The sequence below is a fragment of the Scardinius erythrophthalmus genome (assembly GCF_964197995.2).
Source record: "Scardinius erythrophthalmus genome assembly, chromosome: 21".
NCBI classification, from domain to species: Eukaryota; Metazoa; Chordata; class Actinopteri; order Cypriniformes; family Leuciscidae; genus Scardinius; species Scardinius erythrophthalmus.
In genome coordinates this window covers 36,251,066-36,273,565 of record NC_138241.1, presented here as the reverse complement: position 1 = coordinate 36,273,565, position 22,500 = coordinate 36,251,066, and the positions used below count along the sequence as shown (strand labels likewise).

The following is a 22,500-nucleotide window of genomic DNA, read 5'->3' as shown; positions in this document are numbered from 1 at the left end:
GAAACATTTATGAATATTATCAGTGTTGAACACACTCATATTTTTGTGGAAACCTTGATTCACTCGCATTTAAAAGTTCGAGATCAAAGTTTCAAGCAATTTAAGCATGTCAACTTTAATTTAATTATGAGATTTCTTTTTTTTAATCAGCGCAATAGAGACATTTACAAGTCTCTTGTCATAATTTACCCTTCTTAAAAACTGTTTAAAACCATTTAGCCGCTCATTTTTGTAACGAATCACTGTCCAGCTCAGAATCATTGAAGGGACCAATCAGAGTTCAGCTGGCTCCTCTAGCCCCGCCCCCAAGGGCGTAGATTTGGTTTGAACATTGGGGGGGTTAAAGTTTGGCTCTGCATATTTTTCATGTGATCATGGTATAAACATTGGGGGGGTTGTAATGCATAGATTTAAATATTGGGGGGGTTATCTCCCCCCCAACCCCCCCACAAATTACGCCCCTGCCCGCCCCCTTTGTGATCCATCTTTCCTATTGGTTGTTGAAGTAGCATTTGAATGCGCTCGCTGTTTCTCTCTGTGTTTCTAATGTTGTACTGGATGTGATATGACACTTCACAGAAGCACATTCAGATTTAGTGTTTCTCCACAGACGTTAGATCGTTCACACAGTTCTTTCTCAACATGACGTGTGTTTCAGTGAAATCATTAAAGACTCGCAGCTCTGCTCTCTGTCAAGCTCTTCCACAGCGTCTGCTGTTTGTTAGTTCTGGTTAATCCACTCGTCTACGCTCCATTAATTGTCTTGAAGAAACACGTTTCTGAAAGGCCTACACATGTTAGGATATAAATCTAGACATTAGTGTCATGCGAGCTCCGGCTGAAGGGGTTCAGGAGGGATCCTTACAGTGTGTGACTCCAGGATAGACACGAGGAGAGCTTCTAGATGTCCAACAGGCTTTAATCTCACAGCAACGTCACAGCAGTCACATGACCCGCTCTTAAAGTCTCTCAGGTGCAAAGATATTTATAAATAAAGATACATTTAATTGAGGAAAATGTCTTAAGAAATTAAGTCTTGTTTTCTGAAAAGAAAAATCAAAATGAAGAGACTTTTATGCTTAATACAATTTATCATTAAATTTTTTTTTTTCTTATTTAGTATTTTTGTTTTGTTTTCCATTACAAATACCTAAAATAATGAATGAATAAATATGCATATAATTAAGAAGCAAAGATATTAGTGAAATAAGATATTAATTCTTGCTTTTTTTCAACAACAAAAATAGTCATAGCATAGTCACTGAATTATTATTTATTATTTTTTTGAATGATTTTCTTATTTATTAGTATTTTAGTTTTTTTCCCCCAGTACAAATATTTAAAAATAATTGAATAAATATGCATGTAATTGAGACGCAAAATTACTTAAGATATTAAATGCTTTCCCAAAAATATGAAGTGACTTTATGCTTAAAACAATTGTTTGTTTTTTTCATGTAATTTTTTAAAGACTTTCTTATTTAGTATTTTTGTTTTGTTTTGTTTTCCATTACAAATATCTAAAATAATGAATGAATAAATATGCATATAACTAAGAAGCAAAATTACTTAAGATATTAATTCTTGCCCCCCCCCCCCACTTATTTAGTATTTTTGATTTGTATTCCAAATATATATATATATATATATGTGTGTGTGTGTGTGTATATTAATTCTTGCTTTTCCAAAAATTAATAATAAAATGAAGTGAGTTTATGCTTAAAACAAAAAAATCTTGTGTTTCCTGTTTATTTTTCTCACCCATGGACAGATATTTTTCTTGTTTTAAGCCATAATTCACTTTATTTTGATTTAATTTAATTTACATTTTATATATACTTGTGAGGAAGAAGAACATTTTTGCAGATTTTTGCTATTCTGAGTTTAATGAATTAAAGAAAACCCGAATAATGCAAATAATTTGCATTAATTTACATATAAGTATGCATGGCATTTGTGTTTACGCCATGATCAACATATGCATATATCAGATGATTCATAGCACTTTTAAGACCACAAAATATTGCATATTAATTTTTTAAACGATGGCATGCAAACTCCTTTCCTTCAAACTCCGGAAACAAGTGGGATGAACGGAAACGTTTAATGGTGCTGAACAAAAGTGTTTCCAAACTCACCGTTTCACTGGAGTCACACACCATTTGAGCCGGACAGAAGCCGTTCATCAGCAGTAATGACCGTCACACTCGAGCGTTAAATATTTCACATTAACCACATTTAATCAATCCAGAAACGATGAGAAGTGTGATTTATAATGATCTGAGGGTGTTTAGTTCTTGAAAAGCTTCTAAAAACATCCAGTTTTTGCACAAATAATCCAGCAGGAAAACAGAAGGCCTCCGATCTTCCAAGAAAGACGGATTATAAAAGGTCAAAAGTCTGTTTTGTGACATTTTTCCTGCAGGGTGTGTGTGTATGTATGTGTGTGTGTGTGTGTGTGTGTGTGTGTGTGTGTGTGTGTGTGTGTGTGTGTTTGTGTGTGTGTGTTGGACTCATTGTGTAGAGACATGTGGAGGCTCTCCTGTCACTCCCCTCAGACACGGGAAACCCTAACACACAATTTCAGGAAGTTTGTTCTGGCCTCAGAGGAAAGCCGGGAGATGTCGTGATATCGACTCGTGTATTTTTAGTGCGCTTGGTTTGAGACGGTCCATCAGAGCTGAACGCACGACAATTTAGAAAGAAAAGTTCCACATGGAACCTTAAACGGTTCCGTCAGGCGCTTCATATGGAGAACCTTCCATCATTTTATGGACTTAATTTTAATTAATACATTTAGTTTTAATTCATTTTTAATTTTTATTACATTTTTATTCATTAAATGTACTTGACACACCTAAACAATCTATTAAACATGAAAGTATTATGCAATCATTTAATACGTTTCTCCTTATATAGAACCTTTTGGGCATAAAGAGTTCTTTAAAACTCAGTCAAGAACCATAGAGTTCTATATAGAATTCCATGAAAACATTTTTTTTTTTTTCAGTTTTTATTTGTTGTGCATAAAAACATAAATGGTATTTTTAAATACCAAATTGCAAGAAAAATTATATATATATATAAAATTTCACACACTACTTTGGGGTAGTACTACAAAATATTATTGTAATGTAAATCCTCTGTTTTCTATGTGAATATACAGTAAAGTGTAATTTATTCCTGTGATCAAAACTGAATGTTCAGCATCATTACTCCAGTCTTCAGTGTCACATGATCCTTCACAAATCATTTATTTGAAATATAATTTTTTTTGTGGCATTATGAATGTATTTACGGTCACTTTTGATCAATTTAATTTGTGCGTGCTGAATAAAATATTAATTTCTTAAAAAAAAAAAATCTTACTGACCCTAATTGTTTGTATGGTAGTATTTATTTGAACGGTTCTTTCGCTCATAGTTTGACTGCTTTTTCATTTCTCTCTCTCTCTCTCTCTCTCTCTCTCTCTCTCTCTCTCTCTCTCTCTCTCTCTCTCTCTCTCTCTCTCTCTCTGTATCTCTCTCTCTCTCTCTCTCTGTATCTCTCTCTCTCTCTCTCTCTCTCTCTCTCTCTCTCTCTCTCTCTCTCTCTCTCCCTCTCTCTCCCTCTCTCTGTTTTTAGGGATCTCAGAAGTAATCTCATTAGCAGAATCGCTCCCGGTGCGTTTCATGGACTGACGGCTCTGAAGAGATTGTAAGTATGATTATGACCTCGGAAACTCGCATAAGAACCCGATCAACATGTTTTCTAGATGCTGCAATGAACGTTTCTACGGCCCTGCGTACTCCTGGCGTTAAGATGCGCTTTGCTCGATCGGGTCACAAGTGGACGACACTAAACACAGGTGTAAACACTGTCACACACTTCCAGAGGTAGTTGGAAACACATTCGACCGGATTGCTTTCGTAGTGTAAACGCTCATGTGATCGAATGTGTTCACAACAGACGCTTGCTCTCTGAATACTGCGTAAACATTACGGGAAGAGCGCTAGACCGACGGGATTTAAACTCTCGGTTGGAGACCCAACTTTGGTTTGAAGAGGAAAAACGTTCCAAGCACAATGTTCTCTCACCGTTCCTGATTTCTAACACACACTCACAGTGTTCGGCTGGTCTTGAGCTGCTGCTCTCCGTATGTTTCTCAGTCGTCTCCGGTCGTGTTCATATGTAAATTGCGTGAGCTTATTTCAGGGAATGAACTTGCACTCCCGGCGGCGGTTCAGTGAAAAGAGGAGGCGTGTTCCAGCGCAAACGTTCCCTGGTGCTATTTTGCAGTTTCAGAAAACAATTCCTCCACTGACCAGGAGAAACCTCGTCTAAAGTCAGCGGCGCGTTCAGATGCTGTTTTAAGGGCGCATGCTTGGCCATAATGTAGCGTGAGCACAACACACACACTTTGCTTCTCTCATCTACACACAGACACAGCAGTTCTCATTTTTAGAAAACCATACATAATTACAAAGAAAAACACACAAGGGAAATCATTGTTGTGTCCATGAAGATGTGAAATAATAGGCATAAATCTATCTTACACATTTACCCAAATTATCATACGCCTGTTTAACCGAAGCTAATCTGGGTGTGTTTCTCCGTCCCCAATGTCACTTCTCTGTGTGTTACGGCCCTGACGAGAACGTCGGTCTCCTCGGCTGTGAACCGCTCCTGGCAAATCCGCCGTTATAATAGCAATCCGCCATGGAACAAGCGCGCCGGCTCTTAAAGGGAATGTGAGATGACGCTCTGATTGGTTTATTTCACGTTACACCCAAACCACACCTATGAGTAATGAAGCGACTTCAGACATTTATCCCGCCGGTATAACAGCAACAGCGTCCGAGATCCGCCCACAAAGCTACTTGCGTTTCGCATTTGATACTAAAATAGGGCCCTAAGTGTAAACGGGAATGTGATTCCCTCGTCTACTTGTGATCCGATCAACCAAAACACATCTTAACACCAGTTGTACCACGGACTAAAACTAGAATCTCTTATCATATGAGTTTAAGTCTTGTTTAATACAAATTAAGTGGGTTTTGCTTAAAAATGCCAATGAGGTCAATCTTGTTTTCCCTTTGTATGAAACACATTTTCCTGACTCGACTGGCAGATGTTTGCTCTTGTTTTAAGCAAAATTTAAATTTAAATTTAATGTTCATGTATTTTTCCAGAAAGCAAGACTTGTCATGTTGCTTCTCCAGTAAATGTATCTTGATTTAAGAATGTTTAGATATTTGTGCTGGAAAACGAGACAGATGATGTTTTGCGGTGTGACTGTGAAAGTTGCCCACAATGATTTCAGGTTTTATTGAAACTTTTGATGCTCAGAAAATAGCAAAACTATTCAACATTTATTCCTGAACGCGTCGAGTCATGTGACTGAATCATTTACTCGTATGATTGGCTATTACTGTAAAGTTTGTACGAGTGCATTTTCTCTAATCAGCTAGTCATAATTACATTTATTTTGATTAATTTGACAAGAAATGGAAATTAATTTGCATAAAAATGTGTAAAAAAAATTGCACTTTAGTTGGATGTTTTTAAAAAAATGTTTTTCAGAAGTATTTGCAGTAAATGTAAAAGTCAGAAGCTCCACAGAACAGTGAATATCCCAGCTAACAATATATTCATAGAACATTTAGCTAACATTCCCATTAAGAAAGTCACTTCTGAATGTTCTCTAAACGTTTAAAACAACAAGTTTAAAAATGTTTTTTTCTTGTTTACGAGAACATTAAAGGGATATTTAACCGCTGGAAAGATGAATGTGTATTTAAATTGGGTCATTTATGTAGTAGAAATGTGAAATTATTTTAGAAGTTGGTGCCTTCTAGACTAAGAAAAGCCAGAAAATGTATTTTTGGTGAATGTGGATGAAAGACAACAACTCCCAGAATGCACTTGCTCCGCTGAGGTCACTCCCAAGCCACGCCTACCGGTTACAGAGGACAGTATCGGGAGAAATGATACAACTAGGCTACTAGTGGATTCGAAACTGAAAAGACGGCGTTTTATTATGGACATGTCCAACATAATGAATGGCGACTGTACAAAGCAAAGCCGAATCCCGGACATTTTGGGCGATCTCGAAATCCCGGCCGGACATGTCCAGGAAAAAGAGGACATATGGTCACCTCTACTACTCAGCTTTCTCCACAGAGCAAGAGCCTGTTAGCTTAGCTTAAAAAAAAAGATGGCTGACACTATTTGTACATTCTGTGAGTGAGCTCCCCCTATGGGCGGGTTGAAGACATGCGGGACGAGCTCCTCCTACTGGCTGGAGTCTCTCGCCTCTGGACAGAAGAGCCTCTGATGAGCTAAATGAGGATTTTTGCATCATCTGAGGTTTTTTTCTAGACACACAATACAGAAATCTCTGGTCTCAGGGGGTCACTCGAAAACACTAGCGGGTTTCTACTGATTAATGCTTTCTAAAGCTTAAGGTGATGATACACAGGGCAACTTTTTGAGCAATGTTGCTGGGCAGTCTTGCCAAGCGATTGTTGCTTGGGCACTTTCCCATTGAAAATGGGCAATACATTTCTATCTGGATAATTTAGATCAGTCGTGGGCCCTGTGTCTCATCTGGTTGCCCGTTGACGGCAACATTGCCCAAAAGGTTTCCCTGTGTATCATCACCTTAAAGGAACACTCCACCGTTTTTTCATATTAAACTATGTTATTCCCTTAACTAAGACGAGTTGATGCATACCTCTCTCGTCTCAATCGCTCTGGCGTGCGGCGACACTTTGATAGCACTTAGCTTAGCCCAGTTCATTCATTAGGATCCAAACAGAGATGAAGTTAGAAGCGACCAAACACCTCCACGTTTTCCCTGTTTAAATACAGTTACACGAGTAGTTACACGACCAAGTGTGGTGACACAAAATAAAACGTGGCGCTTTTATAAGTGGGTAAAAAGGATAACTATAATGTATGCAGTGCCGGCCCGAGCCTTTTGGGGGCCCTAAGCAGAATTAGATTTGGGGGCCCCCTCCCACCACGCGGAGTCACCTGTGCTTGACGATTATTGACACAATGTCACTCTATAATGTTACATTATAAATTAATACAATGAGGTTATGTATTAATACAAAATAAATACTTAATAAAAAATAGATACTTAAAAATGTTTTAACTTTTTCTTTACTCTTTTACTAACTCTTTGAAACTTCTGAAAAAGAATTGTCACAAAACATATTAAAAAAACTTATTTGCAAAATATCCTCCAATGTTTTGCAACACTTGAACGATGTCTTGTATGAACATAACGGAGTATGTTTTTATGTTTCCACTGTTCGATCGCGCCCGCGCCTCACACACACACACACACACGCGCACACACACACACGCACACACACACACACACACACACACACACACACACACACACACACACACACACACACACACACACACACACACACACAAACAACATATTCAAGCATTGCAATCTTGACATCGCAGCCTGTTCGTTATAGCCGTAATAAAATAATAAAATAGTCAACCTAACATATAACGTTTAAATAAGCCTACAATTCGCATTTCATCGCTGCGTAGCCTAAGCACCGCTCCACTGTGATGTTTCCAAGCACATTTTTGCGCATGTGAAGATAATGATTTTTTTCCCCTCGATATTGAAACGTGGGTGAAGTACAAAGAAGCCTATAATAAAGAATAGTTTACCATCCAAATCCATCGCGACGAATGTTAAACATTTTGATTCTAATGAGAGAGATACGCGAGCCCAACGCCGCTTTCACTTTCGCTTTTAAATTATTTCGTTTTGGCTTGTTTTTAGTTATTTTTTTTATTATTGTTCTGTTCTGAATATCATTAAATTTAAAGGATAAATCATTGATCAAATCAAATTTTTGTGACATGGCTTAACATTACCGTGACTTTGCGCACGGAATGTCTATGCACGCGATCGCGCATGACTCAAACACTGGTAGACACAGCAGCAGTTGTAGGCAGGTATATTGATCATGAAATCAGAATTTTCTTGTCTTGAATTATTAATCCATTCATTCATTTATGTCACTTGTTTAATTTAATTAATATGTAAAAAAAATAAAAAAAATAATCGCTTGGGGGCCCCCTGGTGGCGAGGGGGCCCCAAGCAGCCGCTTAGTTTGCTTATGCCTCGGGCCGGCCCTGAATGTATGGCGGAATAGCACTCAGGAGCACTTCGACTCGGCGCAGTAATATCATCACACCTGAAAAATCCTCTCCCTCTCTCACTCTCACTTTTGTCATTAGAACCAACGTGACTTTTTACTGCGCCGAGTGGAAGTGCTCCCGAGTGCTATTTGTGTAAAATCCAGTAAACCCTGAGATTATTACTTGTGACATTAGAACAAATGGATAAATGGATATGAAAACGTGTATACAATATAACTAAATTAACGATCTCTTAAATATTTTCTAATTTCACTAAACATTTCATGGACCTTTATGTTCATTAAAAATACTTTGTATGCTATTTTTTTTAAATGTAAGCAACTAATTTAGACGTGCAACCTGGGTACGGTGTGGTGAGAAGCTCGGCCAGATTCACTCGAAGTCGTTCATCTTCGCATGCGGAGCCGCACGCGCTGTCACAAAAAAAGCAGTGCACACAAGGGGGTCATCTTTCAGGAAAAACTGAAGCTTCCCCGGGCGCCGCCATTGATTAGCGGACCATCACCTGCTGTTAGCATTCCATTGACTCCCATTCATTTTGGCGTCACTTTGACAGCGAATAACTTTACATCTGAGGCGTTTAAAGACTCCATTTGTCCATTATTTATTTCTAAAGAAACACGAAAATGTATAAATGGCTCCATTACCTTGTATCTTACGTTATGGCCCCATAGAAGCAGTTTTTGTAAAAATAGGCTAACGATTGCGTCATAACCTCGCGACTCTCTGTCGCACAGTAGAGAGATTACCGTATGGACAGGAGGAGAAGCTCGCGGGCGATCGGGGGGACGTGGAGGCAAAATGACAAAATAATTAATCAGAATACTTAGCAAAAGTTTCTCCTGCTCCAGCTCATGGACAGCTCCTACTCACACTCTCCGTCTCTGCAAGACTCGGAAGGGAATGATTCAGATTTCTCTCGGCACAGCTACTAGAAGACAGACGGGTTGCTCACGTCACATCTACGTCGTCAAGCTCGGTTTGAGTCTGCGCAGTCGCTCAGCCATCAGGAAGTGAGAGCTTCTAATTAACTTCACTTTTCTCCGTTGAATCCAATGGGGTCGCTGTGTCCATTTCTTTTACTGTCTATGCGTGCACACCGCCAAGCGAAATGGGGTCTTGCGCACCCAACGTGCACGACCGCCCACACCGCAATGATGTAATTTTTGTCGCGCGCACCTTCGCGCTCGTGCGGACGCGTCGAGTATAAACCTAGCTTGATCGGTGAAGTATCCTTTTAAGGAAACGTTTCCTTTAATCACTTTGGAATGTTACTTTTGAATCTTCTCTGAAGATTCCGAAACATTTAAAAAACGTCCAACTGAAAGTTTCAGATAAAAACATTCCATTAGCAAAGCTTTGAGAACATTATTAAAGCTACACTGTGTAATATTTTAAGTTGATTTTTAGCAAAAAACACTTTGTTCTTTCAAAATTATACAGTACATTCTCATTAATGTGTAATCACTTCAACCAACTAATTAAGTATTCTCGTAAGTGTATAATCTGCAATTTAGAATACATACGAGCGAGTCGCTCGAATGGCGGCAGCCATGTTGCGCCTCCATCTTGAAAATACATTAGACAAAGAGGGACATACCTGGAAATTCAAGCTTCGCCTTTCGCGTTTTTACACTCAGTGGCGCCGTGACGAATGCGAGGGGGAGATTACTCGCGACTGCCGGCAGATTTGAAGTAATACGGCTACCGTAGGAGTTAAAACGCACTCGGAATGGGAGGGGCTAGAAAGTAATATTCAGTTGGTAGTCATAAACAATTTCACCGCTAGATGGGAGAAAATCCTACACAGTGTAGCTTTAATGCTAATTGGTGAAGTATCCCTTTAAGGGAACGTTTCCTTTGATCACTTTGGAATGTTACTTTTGAATCTTCTCTGAAGATTCCGAAACATTTAAAAAACGTCCAACTGAAAGTTTCACATTCCATTAGCAATGCTTTGAGAACATTATTAAAGACTATACTGTTACTGGAAGAACGTTTGTCCGAAACTTCTGAGAACGTTCCGTGTTTTTAAATGCTCAGTGTTCTCAAACTTTTACATTTGATCCCCGTTTGTGAATATTAGGTCACATCTTTATGCAACACCCTTCAGAATCAGCGCTGGAGTCGATCTGAAGGTTCATTCAGTTGTGAAGAGGCTTTCGGCATGTCAACGCGCAGAAACGGGAGCCGTGCGGACGGTTTAATGTGACACTGATTGGTGGATTTGAGCGGCTGATTGTGGATGTGTGTGTGCCAGGATTCTGTACGCGTATAATTTAAGCGGCTGGTCTAATTTAAGAGCTCGCAACCGATGATTACAGCTCAGAACTGCACCGCTCCCACTGCACCACAGCAGTGTATGTTTCTCATTACAGCGGGCATGAAACCACACACACATGCACAGCACACACACCTGGAGATCCAAACACACACACACACGAGACATAAAATCACCGAGTTACGCTTCACGTATATTCATTGAATGGACGGTTTGTTGGCTGCGGTCGCCAGACGTTCAGGATCTGCGCCGGTCGTGGGTTCAGTCTCTAGTAGGAGTAATTGGCGAGTTACTAAGATTAGAGTCGGCTCCTAAAACACTTAACCCTTATTTTCCTCAAGGGTCCCGTCTCTTCAGATGATAAATCCGTTTATGGATGCGGAAAGCAGTTGCTCTTTCATTGCTCGAGTGGTTTTAAAGGAACCCTAATAATGCAAATCATTTTTAAGTATGCATGGCATTCGTGCTTTTCACGGCATGATCAACATATTCATGTATCAGATTTTCAGCACTTTTAAGACCATGAAATATTGCGTATGAATTGTTTGAAAGATGGCATGCAAACTCTTTTCAGTTAAACTTTATTTTAAGGTGTCATTGTTACATATGTTACATGTAGTAACTATAGTAATAACAGTAAATATGCATAATTACATGCAACTAACCCTCAACCAAACCCTAACCCTATAGTAACCCTATTAGAGTGTAATTATACATTTAAGTACTGAGTAATAATAATTATCTACATGTACTTACTATAGGGTTAGGGTAAGTACATTAGGGTTAGTTGCATGTAATTATGCATATTTTACTGTTATTACTATAGTAAGTACATGTATGTAACAAGGACACTGTAAAATAAAGCGTTACCCTCTTTTCCTTCTCTGGAAACAAGTGGGATGAGCGGAAAAAGTTTAGATGTTTCTCCCACTAATTTAACAGGAGAAATAAAAATACAGAAAGGAGTCGATAGTTCATATAGTCAGATAATAGTCGTGGATGTTATATAATTACACACACTCACACACATCTGCATATATTCACTAGTTTGAAGGTTTTGATGCTGGTGTTTGATGTCAGATCATTTGTCTCGTGTGTGTGTGTGTGTGTGTGTGTGTGTGTGTGTGTGTGTGTGTGTGTGTGTGTGTGTGTGTGTGTGTGTGTGTGTGTGTGTGTGTTTCCTCAGGGATCTTTCAAACAACAGGATTGGCTGCTTCTCTCCTGATATGTTTCTTGACCTTGGCCGTCTCTCCAAACTGTGAGTCTCTCTCTCTCTCTCTCTCTCTCTCTCTCTCTCTCTCTCTCTCTCTCTCTCTCTCTCTCTCTCTCTCTCTCTCTCTCTCTGTATCTCTCTCTCTCTCTCTTTAGCACTGGGAGCCGTTTATCACTAATAATTGATGTTCTAGTTGTGTTTAAATGCCTCTGAAATGTCAGCTGGGGTTTGTGTGTGTTTCAGGAATCTGTCTGGGAATATTTTCTCCACACTGCCGGAGGGGCTTTTCACACACACTCCTTCCCTCCGAGCGCTGTAAGATTTACACACTATATTTTGTACATGTAAATCTGTTAAAATGGGTCATGATATGAGGAGTGCGATCCGTCACTGTACGATGAAGAACTACTGTTTTAGAGCTCAACACTTTCTTCCCAATCCAAGACAAACATTTACTGAAGCTAAACTGCAAAAATGAGTTCCCATCCACATATTTCTATGCAAATGTTGGGATGGTGCATAAAAACCCCATAAAGATATGAATAAAAATGCACATTACTTAGATGACTTTCTTTTTCGTTTGATTTGAAAACCTGCTCATTTATTCCTGTACGCGCTGAGTCATGTGACTAATAATTGACTCATATGATTGGTTACTAGTAAGTTTGTCCGAGCACATTGTCGCTAAACCGCAAGTAATTTATTACATTTATTTAGTTCAATTTGACCGGTTTTATTCTCTGGAACACATAAACAGCTGCTTTATTCATAAATATCTTTTTACATAAATTACATTTGCAACTCTGAAGGAAAAAGTGATCAGAAAGTTTTACAGTTTTGTAGAATGCTAATATTGTGATATGATTTGTATATGTATATGATTTGACTTTTCTAACTTTAGTTAGTGTGTAATGTTGCTGTTTGAGCATAAACAACATCTGCAAAGTTCCGACGCTCAAAGTTCAAAGCAAAGGGAGATATTTGCTTTTAAAATAAATGCTTTTTAAGGACTACAACAAACGGCTGGTAGAGACTACACCACATTCCTCCCGGGTTAGTGACATCACCAACCCTGGAATTTACATAAACCCCGCCCCCTGAACACGATTTATAGATTATCAAGACAGAATATGCTAATCAATGACTAGAAGATAACTTCACATCATCTACATAAATTCATCAACTAATCATTCAGAAATGTCCTGTTGCTTCTACATGTTGTCACTTCTTCTCGAGTCTCTCCATCTTTGTCTGACTCCGGTTTGAACATAAAAGGCTAAAAGTTTTAGACATTTTCAGTGCATGTGTGTGTGAAGTAAAAGAACACAAGCTGTTGAAGCTCCGCCCCCTGCGCCGGGAGCAACAGCTCATTTGCATTTAAAGGGACACAAAAACGTGTTTTTGCTCATCCTCAAAAAGTGACAATATTAACATGCTATATAAAAATATCTGTGGGGAATTTAGAGCTAAAACTTCACACACACACTCTGGGGACATCAGAGACTTATTTTACATCTTGTAAAAAGGGTATTACACCACCCCTTTAAACAGCAGAACTAATGAGTATATAAGTAAAACGTGATTAACACCATATTTGGACTTCAGGGGGGAAATTAATGATTTTAAATGTATGATATGACCTTTTGATTGTGTAATAACGTGGTGATGCACGTTCATGTTTCTGTTTGCACAAGTCAAGTCACATTTATTTCTATAGCGCTTCATGCAATACAGATCGTTTCAAAGCAGCTTCACATTAAGTTGTTAATATGTTAATGTTATAAATTCAATTCAATTCAAAGCTGATTCAGTTCAGTTCAATAACTGTGTCATTGCTGCAAAGTTGGTGTTGTTATTGCATTAAAGCGATAATAAGACTGAATATGAACGCTGTTTTCCAGGAGCATGGGCACAGACTCTCTGTTCTGTGATTGTCAGCTTCAGTGGTTGCTGTCGTGGCTCAGGATTCAGTCCGTGCGCGTGGGGAACGAATCCGTGTGTGTGTATCCGAGCCGTCTTCATGGACTGGAGCTCCTCAACCTTCAGGAACACCAGCTCACCTGCGGTAAAACACCGGCACAACATTACTCTGCAATACTAAAATAATATAAACAGGTGCTTTTTATTATCTTGAATGATCTGGAAGTTAGTAAGAATTAATTATGCCTGAATTATTATAGCATCCGATTCACTAAAGGAATCATGCAAACAGGAGATGCACCAACACTTTTCTGTTCATCCAATTCGATTCAGAATAAGCCTCATTTGCATTGACTAATGGACAAAAGTTTACTGATTTTAGAGATCCAACTCTAAGCTCTTGTTGCCAAGTAATGCGAATACTGCATGCATCTCCTCTGAAGAGAAGAAAATGTTATAAGGACTGCAACTGATATATTTATTTTAATGAATTAAATTAAATTATAACAAATTAAAAGCAGTTATTTATTTTAATTTAACAGTTGCAAACCTTTATTTTATTTTTTTATTATTGGACAAACATTTTTATTAGTAAGAATGTATAGCGTAAGAATGAATCATGCACACTTTGCATGTGTTGTGTCTGTTATTTTAGCATGCAATTCACTCAAATTCACTCAATGAAAATCAGGCAAACCACAAACCCAATTCAATTCACAATAAGCATAATTTGCATAGCTGACGTTTGCAGAGTTTAAAGTATATATAGACTGCAACAGGAAGATTTATTTTTTATAAATAAAATAAAATAAAAAAATAAAGTATTTATTTTAATTTTACTGTTGCAAACCTTTATTTTTTCACATTTTGCATTTTTAGAATAAAAAAATATATATATTATTGTACAAACATGCCTACTTTTTTTGTAAGAATTCATTATTTTAGCATGCAAGCCTCATTTGCATAGCTGGTAAATTTGCATTGATGAATGGACAAAAATGCAATATAAGAAAACAGTTCCAACTCTAAGATATTTTTGGATGAACCTTGTGCATAGTCATTGTAAAATATAATATATAGCCAACTATATAGTGCAAATAAATGTTAATATTAAAAAAAAAACACATTAGATAGATGCTTTATCATGCTTTTTGTGCTCCACATTCTGACAGATGTGCTGTTTTAAGTGTCAGAATCTCATGGCCTCTTGTGGCTAATGCTTTATTTCATGCAGTTTAACTGAATTGTCATGTTTTGCCAGCATTACGCGCTCTGCAGAGTGTGCTCGTGATTTCTGGCACAGCTGGAATCATCTTTTACAGACGTACCACAGTTATTTTCACAGTAGCGCACCGAAACTCATCCCGAGGCTCAGTTTAACACTCATTATGATGTGTATAAGTATGATCTGAAACGTAAGATCACTAACAGGGACATTTATCTCAGTCTACATAGGCAGCAACCTTCATTTAAGACATCTCCACTGATTCATGTCTGTATATCAGAGAATCTGTATAATCCATTTTAGTGAATCGGTTCGCCCAGAGTTCAGTGAACAGCTTCAAAAAAGATTCATTTGTTAATTGTATTAGTTATATTTATGTATCTGTTCAAGATTAATGCAATTATTTAGATTAACTTTCCAAAAGCTTTAGTTTTGTCACGGGGACACACAGGAAAATAGGTAGATCCAAATGCAGTATGGCAGTAGGTGTTTATTAAAGTGTAATCCATCTCATAGTCATCCAGGCAAGGTTCAAAGTCCATGTTAGCAATCCAAAATACAAATACAAATAAACAAAACAAGAAACAGGCAAGAACGCAGACCAGAAGTGTAGTGACGGTTAACAATGACTCCGTGACATGAACTGAAACAGACAGGGTATTTATACACAGACACTAACAATGTGATAGGGAACAGCTGAGTGGAATCACGAGTGATGAGAACAGACAAAGGATTATGGGGAATGCGGTTCCAGAGTGTATAGTGACAGGAAGGGAAGGAGACCTCTAGTGGACACCCGGGGAAACAGACCAGACACTGTGACATAACCCCCCCTCTACGGAGCGGCTACCAGACGCTCCACGACAAGAAACAAAAACCAAAAACCAAAAATCAACAAGAGTCCAGGAGGGAGGTGGAACGGTGGAGGATCAGGGGGAGGAATGGAGGGCCAGGACCATGGAAGGGAACGTAAACAGGGGGTGACGGTTTAGCCGGCGGCCAGGGCGAAGCAGGTAGTCCGTCGGATGGCCAGGGCGAAGCAGACGACCCATCAGGCGGCCAGGGCGGAGTAGACAATTCATCTGGTGGCCAGGGTGGAGACGACCCTTCAGGCGGCCAGGGCGGAGCAGACCATTCATCGGGCGGCCAGGGCGGAGCAGATAGTCCATCGGGCGGCCATGGCGGAGACCTCCCCTCAGGCGGCCAGGGCGGAGTAGACAGTCCATCAGGTGGCCAGGGAGGAGACCCCTCGGGCGGCCACGGCGGAGACGACCCCTCGGGCGGCCACGGCGGAGACGACCCCTCGGGCGGCCACGGCGGAGACTCCACCGGCTCAGGAACTGGAACAGACTCCACCGGCTCAGGGACTGGAACAGACTCCACCGGCTCAGGAACTGGAACAGACTCCACCGGCTCAGGGACTGGAACAGACTCCACCGGCTCAGGGACTGGAACAGACTCCACCGGCTCAGGGACTGGAACAGACTCCACCGGCTCAGGGACTGGAACAGACTCCACCGGCTCAGGGACTGGAACAGACTCCACCGGCTCAGGGACTGGAACAGACTCCACCGGCTCAGGGACTGGAACAGACTCCACCGGCTCAGGGACTGGAACAGACACCACCGGCTCAGGGACTGGAACTGACTCCACCGGCTCAGGGACTGGAACAGACCCCACCGGCTCAGGGACAGGAACAGACACTGGCTCCGGCTCAGGAACAGACACTGGCTCCGGCTCAGGAACAGACACTGGCTCCGGCTCAGGAACAGACACTGGCTCCGGCTCAGGAACAGACACTGGCTCCGGCTCAGGAACAGACACTGGCTCCGGCTCAGGAACAGACACTGGCTCCGGCTCAGGAACAGACACTGGCTCCGGCTCAGGAACAGACACTGGCTCCGGCTCAGGAACAGACACTGGCTCCGGCTCAGGAACAGACACTGGCTCCGGCTCAGGAACAGACACTGGCTCCGGCTCAGGAACAGACACTGGCTCCGGCTCAGGAACAGACACTGGCTCCGGCTCAGGAACAGACACTGGCTCCGGCTCAGGAACAGACACTGGCTCCGGCTCAGGAACAGACACTGGCTCCGGCTCAGGAACAGACACTGGCTCCGGCTCAGGAACAGACACTGGCTCCGGCTCAGGAACAGACACTGGCTCCGGCTCAGGAACAGACACTGGCTCCGGCTCAGGAACAGACACTGGCTCCGGCTCAGGAACAGACACTGGCTCCGGCTCAGGAACAGACACTGGCTCCGGCTCAGGAACAGACACTGGCTCCGGCTCAGGAACAGACACTGGCTCCGGCTCAGGAACAGACACTGGCTCCGGCTCAGGAACAGACACTGGCTCCGGCTCAGGAACAGACACTGGCTGCGGCTCAGGAACAGACACTGGCTCCGGCTCAGGAACAGACACTGGCACCACCGGCTCAGGAACAGACACTGGCACCACCGGCTCAGGAACAGACACTGGCACCACCGGCTCAGGAACTGGCACCACCGGCTCCGGCTCAGGAACTGGCACCAACGGCTCAGGAACAGACACCACCGGCCCAGGAACAGGAATCACTGGCTCAGGAACAGACACCACCGGCTCAGGAACAGGAACAGATATCACCGGCTCAGAAACAGACACCACCGGCCCAGGAACAGACACCACCGGCCCAGGAACAGACACCACCGGCCCAGGAACAGACACCACCGGCTCAAGTGTGTGCGTAGCCCACACACACCACATGGCTGTGGCCATAATGGCCAGTGTCGTGGTCACTGAGGGCTCAGGCTCAGGAACAGACACCACCGGCTCAGGCTCAGGAACAGACACCACCGGCTCAGACACAGGCTCGACGGCGGCCATCTTGTCCGAAGACACAGGCTCGGCAGGCGTGACGTGAACAGGCTCGGCGGCGGCCATCTTGTCCGAAGACACAGGCTCGGCAGGCGTGACGTGAACAGGCTCGGCAGGCGTGACGTGAACAGGCTCGGTGGCAGCGACGACCATCTTGTCCGAAGACATAAGCTCGGCAGGCGTGACGTGAACAGGCTCGGCGGTGGCCATCTTGTCCGAAGACACAGGCTCGGCGGCGGCCATCTTGTCCCGAGACACTGGCTCGGCAGACGTGACCTGAACAGTCTCTGGATCGGTAGATTGCATCGGTGGAACCGGTAGGGTAAAACACTGGGATGGCGCTGGCAGAGCGAGGCGCTGGGGCGGTGCTGGCAGGGCGAGACAATGGAGCGGCGCTGGCAGGGCGAGACGCTGGGGTGGCGCCGGCAGGGCGAGGCGCTGGAGAGGTGGTGGCAGGGCAAGCTGCTGGAGCGGCGCCGGCAGGGCGAGACTCTGGGGCGGCGCCGGAAGGGCGAGGCACTGGGGAGTTGCCGTCAGGGCAAGCAGCTTGGGGACGGCCTCCGGGACGACAGCGGGCTGTACGGGGAATACCTCCGGAACAACAGCGGGCTGCACGGGGACGACCTCCGGAACCACCACGGGCTGCACAGGGACTACCTCCGGAACCACAGCGGGCTGCACGGAGACGACCTCCGGAACCACCACGGGCTGCACAGGGACTACCTCCGGAACCACAGCGGGCTGCACGGAGACGACCTCCGGGACATTAGGGAGACGAGAAGTCTTCTTCTTCCTCCTTGTCCGCGAGCGACTGGGTGCTGTTCTCTCCCTGGAATTAACCGGGAGCGCAGCACTCTCCTCCCTGATATGAGCACACAAGGCATAACACTCATCTAACGTCATGCGTGGCTCCTCCTCTTCAGCTTGATGATTCCCATTCCGCTGTTTCCTCTCCTTCTTCGTGATTGAGGAAAAATCACGAAAACTCATACCGCTGGATCTATATGGTGACGGAGTCATTCTGTCACGGGGACACACAGGAAAATAGGTAGATCCAAATGCAGTATGGCAGTAGGTGTTTATTAAAGTGTAATCCATCTCATAGTCATCCAGGCAAGGTTCAAAGTCCATGTTAGCAATCCAAAATACAAATACAAATAAACAAAACAAGAAACAGGCAAGAACGCAGACCAGAAGTGTAGTGACGGTTAACAATGACTCCGTGACATGAACTGAAACAGACAGGGTATTTATACACAGACACTAACAATGTGATAGGGAACAGCTGAGTGGAATCACGAGTGATGAGAACAGACAAAGGATTATGGGGAATGCGGTTCCAGAGTGTATAGTGACAGGAAGGGAAGGAGACCTCTAGTGGACACCCGGGGAAACAGACCAGACACTGTGACAAGTTTAACTACATTTTTGTGTTATTTATATACTATTATAGTATTTATTCATATTTTTTAAATGTAGTTTTTATTTATTTTATTATTTTATTTTAACGTTAGCTTTAGTATTACTTATGTACTATTATAATATTGATTAATATTTAGCATTTTTATTTATTTTATTTATGTTCTTTTTCTTTTAAGTTTTCATTTTAATTTTAGTATTATTTATATGCTATTATAGTATTTATTAATATTTTCAATTTGTTATTTTATTTATTTTATTTCAAATATTTATTTTAGTTTTCATTTTAATGTTAGTTTAAGTATTTATATTCTATTATAGTATTTATTTATTTTTTATGTAGTTTTCATTTTCAGTTTTCATTTTAATGCTAGTTTTAGTATTATTTAAATATGATTTCAATATTTTTTAATATTTTGAATTTATTTGTTATATTTCTTTATTTTACTTTTACTTAATGTTTCTTTTCAGTTTTAGTATATATAGTATTTATTAATATTTTGAATGTATTTATTTATTTATTTTTATTTATTTATTTTATTGTTCTTTTCGGTTTTAATTTGAATAATTTTACTGTGCTTTTGTCATTTTTATTATTTTTTATTTTATTTTTTGATTTCTATTTAGCTTTAATTCATTTTTATTTCAGTTTTAGTAATTTTAGTGCTTCAACATAAGGCTTCAACTTAATTTTATTTCCACTTCGTTGCATAAACAAGTTGCAAGTCCTTTAAATATATATATTTTTTTCCAGTAACAATGGCAAGTACTAATCTTTGTGAGATCAATCTCCTCTGACTCTCTCTCGTTCTTCGACACACTTTTTTATTTTCTGTGTGTTATTACCTGCTGTGTGGCGATGAGTAGCAGATGGAGTAACACACACACACACACACACACACACACACACACACACACACACACACACACACACACACACACACACACACACACACTCACTCTCTCTCTCTCTCTCTCTCTCTCTCTCTCTCTTTCTCTTTCACACACACACACACACACACACACACACACACACACACACACACACACACACACACACACACACACACACACACACACACACACACACTCACACACTCTCTCTCTCTCTCTCTCTCTCTCTCTCTCTCTCTCTCTTTCTCTTTCACACACACACACACACACACACACACTCACTCCCTCTGCCCAGATCAGGTGCTCGTCTCTCAGGAGCGCTGCTGTAATGATATATGTGGCCCCGGGGCCGATGGCTGAAGCGGCTGCTGGTGTGTCTGCGGTCTGGAGGAGCCGCTCAGGGGCCAAAACCATTTCATTTGGTGAAGATCGACTGAAGAAGGAATGAATGATGTGTAGAAGTCAGAGAGTTAAAGTTCTGAAAATGCTACCTGCATCTCCTCTGAATATATAGCGCTTTTTACAACACAGATTGTTTCAAAGCAGCTTTACAGAGATAACAGGAAAATAATGTAACAGAGTTTGTTTCTAGAAGAAAACAGCGTCACAGTCCAGCTTAAGTAAGTTCAGTGATGGTTCATTTTTGTTGTAAAAAAAGTTATTAATTTAGTTCATTTATATATGAGAAAACCTTGATGTCATTGTCCAGCTCAGTTCAGTTCTCATATAATGGTGTCAATGCAGCAGATCAATAATACCGTAAATATTAAATGTCCCCAACTAAGCAAGCCAAAAGCCAATGGCAACAAAGGTGAAAAAAAGGCGAAAAAGGCGACAGTGGCAAAGAACCAAAACTCAAAACAACCTTAGGAGAGACCAGACTCAGTCGCTGGATACGGCCCGGATCTGGCTGACTACATCATGCGTTGTGGTCATATCGAGACGCAGGTCCTCCATCTGATCTGGATACGGCCCGGATCCGGCTGACTATATCATGCGTTGTGGTCGTGTCGAGGCGCAGGTCCTCCATCTGATCTGGATACGGCCCGGATCCGGCTGACTACATCACGCGTTGTGGTGGTGTCGAGGCGCAGGTCCACCATCTGATCTGGATACGGCCCGAATCCGGCTGACTACATCATGCGTTGTGGTCGTGTTGAGGCGCAGGTCCTCCATCTGATCTGGATACGGCCCGGATCCGGCTGACTACATCATGCGTTGTGGTCGTGTCGAGGCGCAGGTCCTCCATCTGATCTGGATACGGCCCGGATCCGGCTGACTACATCATGCGTTGTGGTCGTGTCGAGGCGCAGGTCCTCCATCTGATCTGGATACGGCCCGGATCCGGCTGACTACATCATGCGTTGTGGTCGTGTCGAGGCGCAGGTCCTCCATCTGATCTGGATACGGCCCGGATCCGGCTGACTACATCATGCGTTGTGGTCGTGTCGAGGCGCAGGTCCTCCATCTGATCTGGATACGGCCCGAATCCGGCTGACTACATCATGTGTTGTGGTCATGTCTAGGCGCAGGTCCACCATCTGATCTGGATACGGCCCGAATCCGGCTGACTACATCATGCGTTGTGGTCATATCGAGACGCAGGTCCTCCATCTGATCTGGATACGGCCCGGATCCGGCTGACTATATCATGCGTTCTGGTCGTGTCAAGGCGCAGGTCCTCCATCTGATCTGGATACGGCCCGGATCCGGCTGACTACATCATGTGTTGTGGTCATGTCTAGGCGCTGGTCCTCCATCTGATCTGGATACGGCCCGGATCCGGCTGACTACATCATGCGTTGTGGTCGTGTCGAGGCGCTGGTCCACCATCTGATCTGGATACGGCCCGGATCCGGCTGACTACATCATGTGTTGTGGTCATGTCTAGGCGCTGGTCCTCCATCTGATCTGGATACGGCCTGGATCCGGCTGACTACATCATGTGTTGTGGTCGTGTTGAGGCGCTGGTCCACCATCTGATCTGGATACGGCCCGGATCCGGCTGACTACATCATGCGTTGTGGTCGTGTCTAGGCGCTGGTCCACCATCTGATCTGGATCCGGCCCGGATCCGGCTGACTACATCATGTGTTGTGGTCATGTCTAGGCGCAGGTCCACCATCTGATCTGGATACGGCCCGGATCCGGCTGACTACATCATGTGTTGTGGTGGTGTCGAGGCGCAGGTCCACCATCTGATCTGGATACGGCCCGGATCCGGCTGACTACATCATGTGTTGTGGTCATGTCTAGGGGCTGGTCCTCCATCTGATCTGGATACGGCCCAGATCCGGCTGACTACATCATGTGTTGTGGTCGTGTCGAGGCGCTGGTCCACCATCTGATCTGGATACGGCCCGGATCCGGCTGACTACATCATGTGTTGTAGTCATGTCTAGGCGCAGGTCCACCATCTGATCTGGATATGGCCCGGATCCGGCTGACTACATCATGTGTTGTGGTCGTGTTAAGGCGCTGGTCCACCATCTGATCTGGATACGG

General features: G+C 42.6%; 1 protein-coding gene across 1 annotated transcript in view; it reads left to right on the top strand.

Annotated features, from left to right (window-relative positions):
• Positions 1-22,500, top strand: part of LOC308681702 (adhesion G protein-coupled receptor A2-like) — a 95,779-nt gene that overhangs the window by 24,248 nt on the left and 49,031 nt on the right. The window contains exons 3-6 of the mRNA XM_081350787.1: positions 3,625-3,696; positions 11,655-11,726; positions 11,925-11,996; positions 13,583-13,746. Coding sequence (XP_081206913.1) covers positions 3,625-3,696; positions 11,655-11,726; positions 11,925-11,996; positions 13,583-13,746 — 380 coding nt within the window. The remainder of the gene's footprint in view (positions 1-3,624; positions 3,697-11,654; positions 11,727-11,924; positions 11,997-13,582; positions 13,747-22,500) is intronic.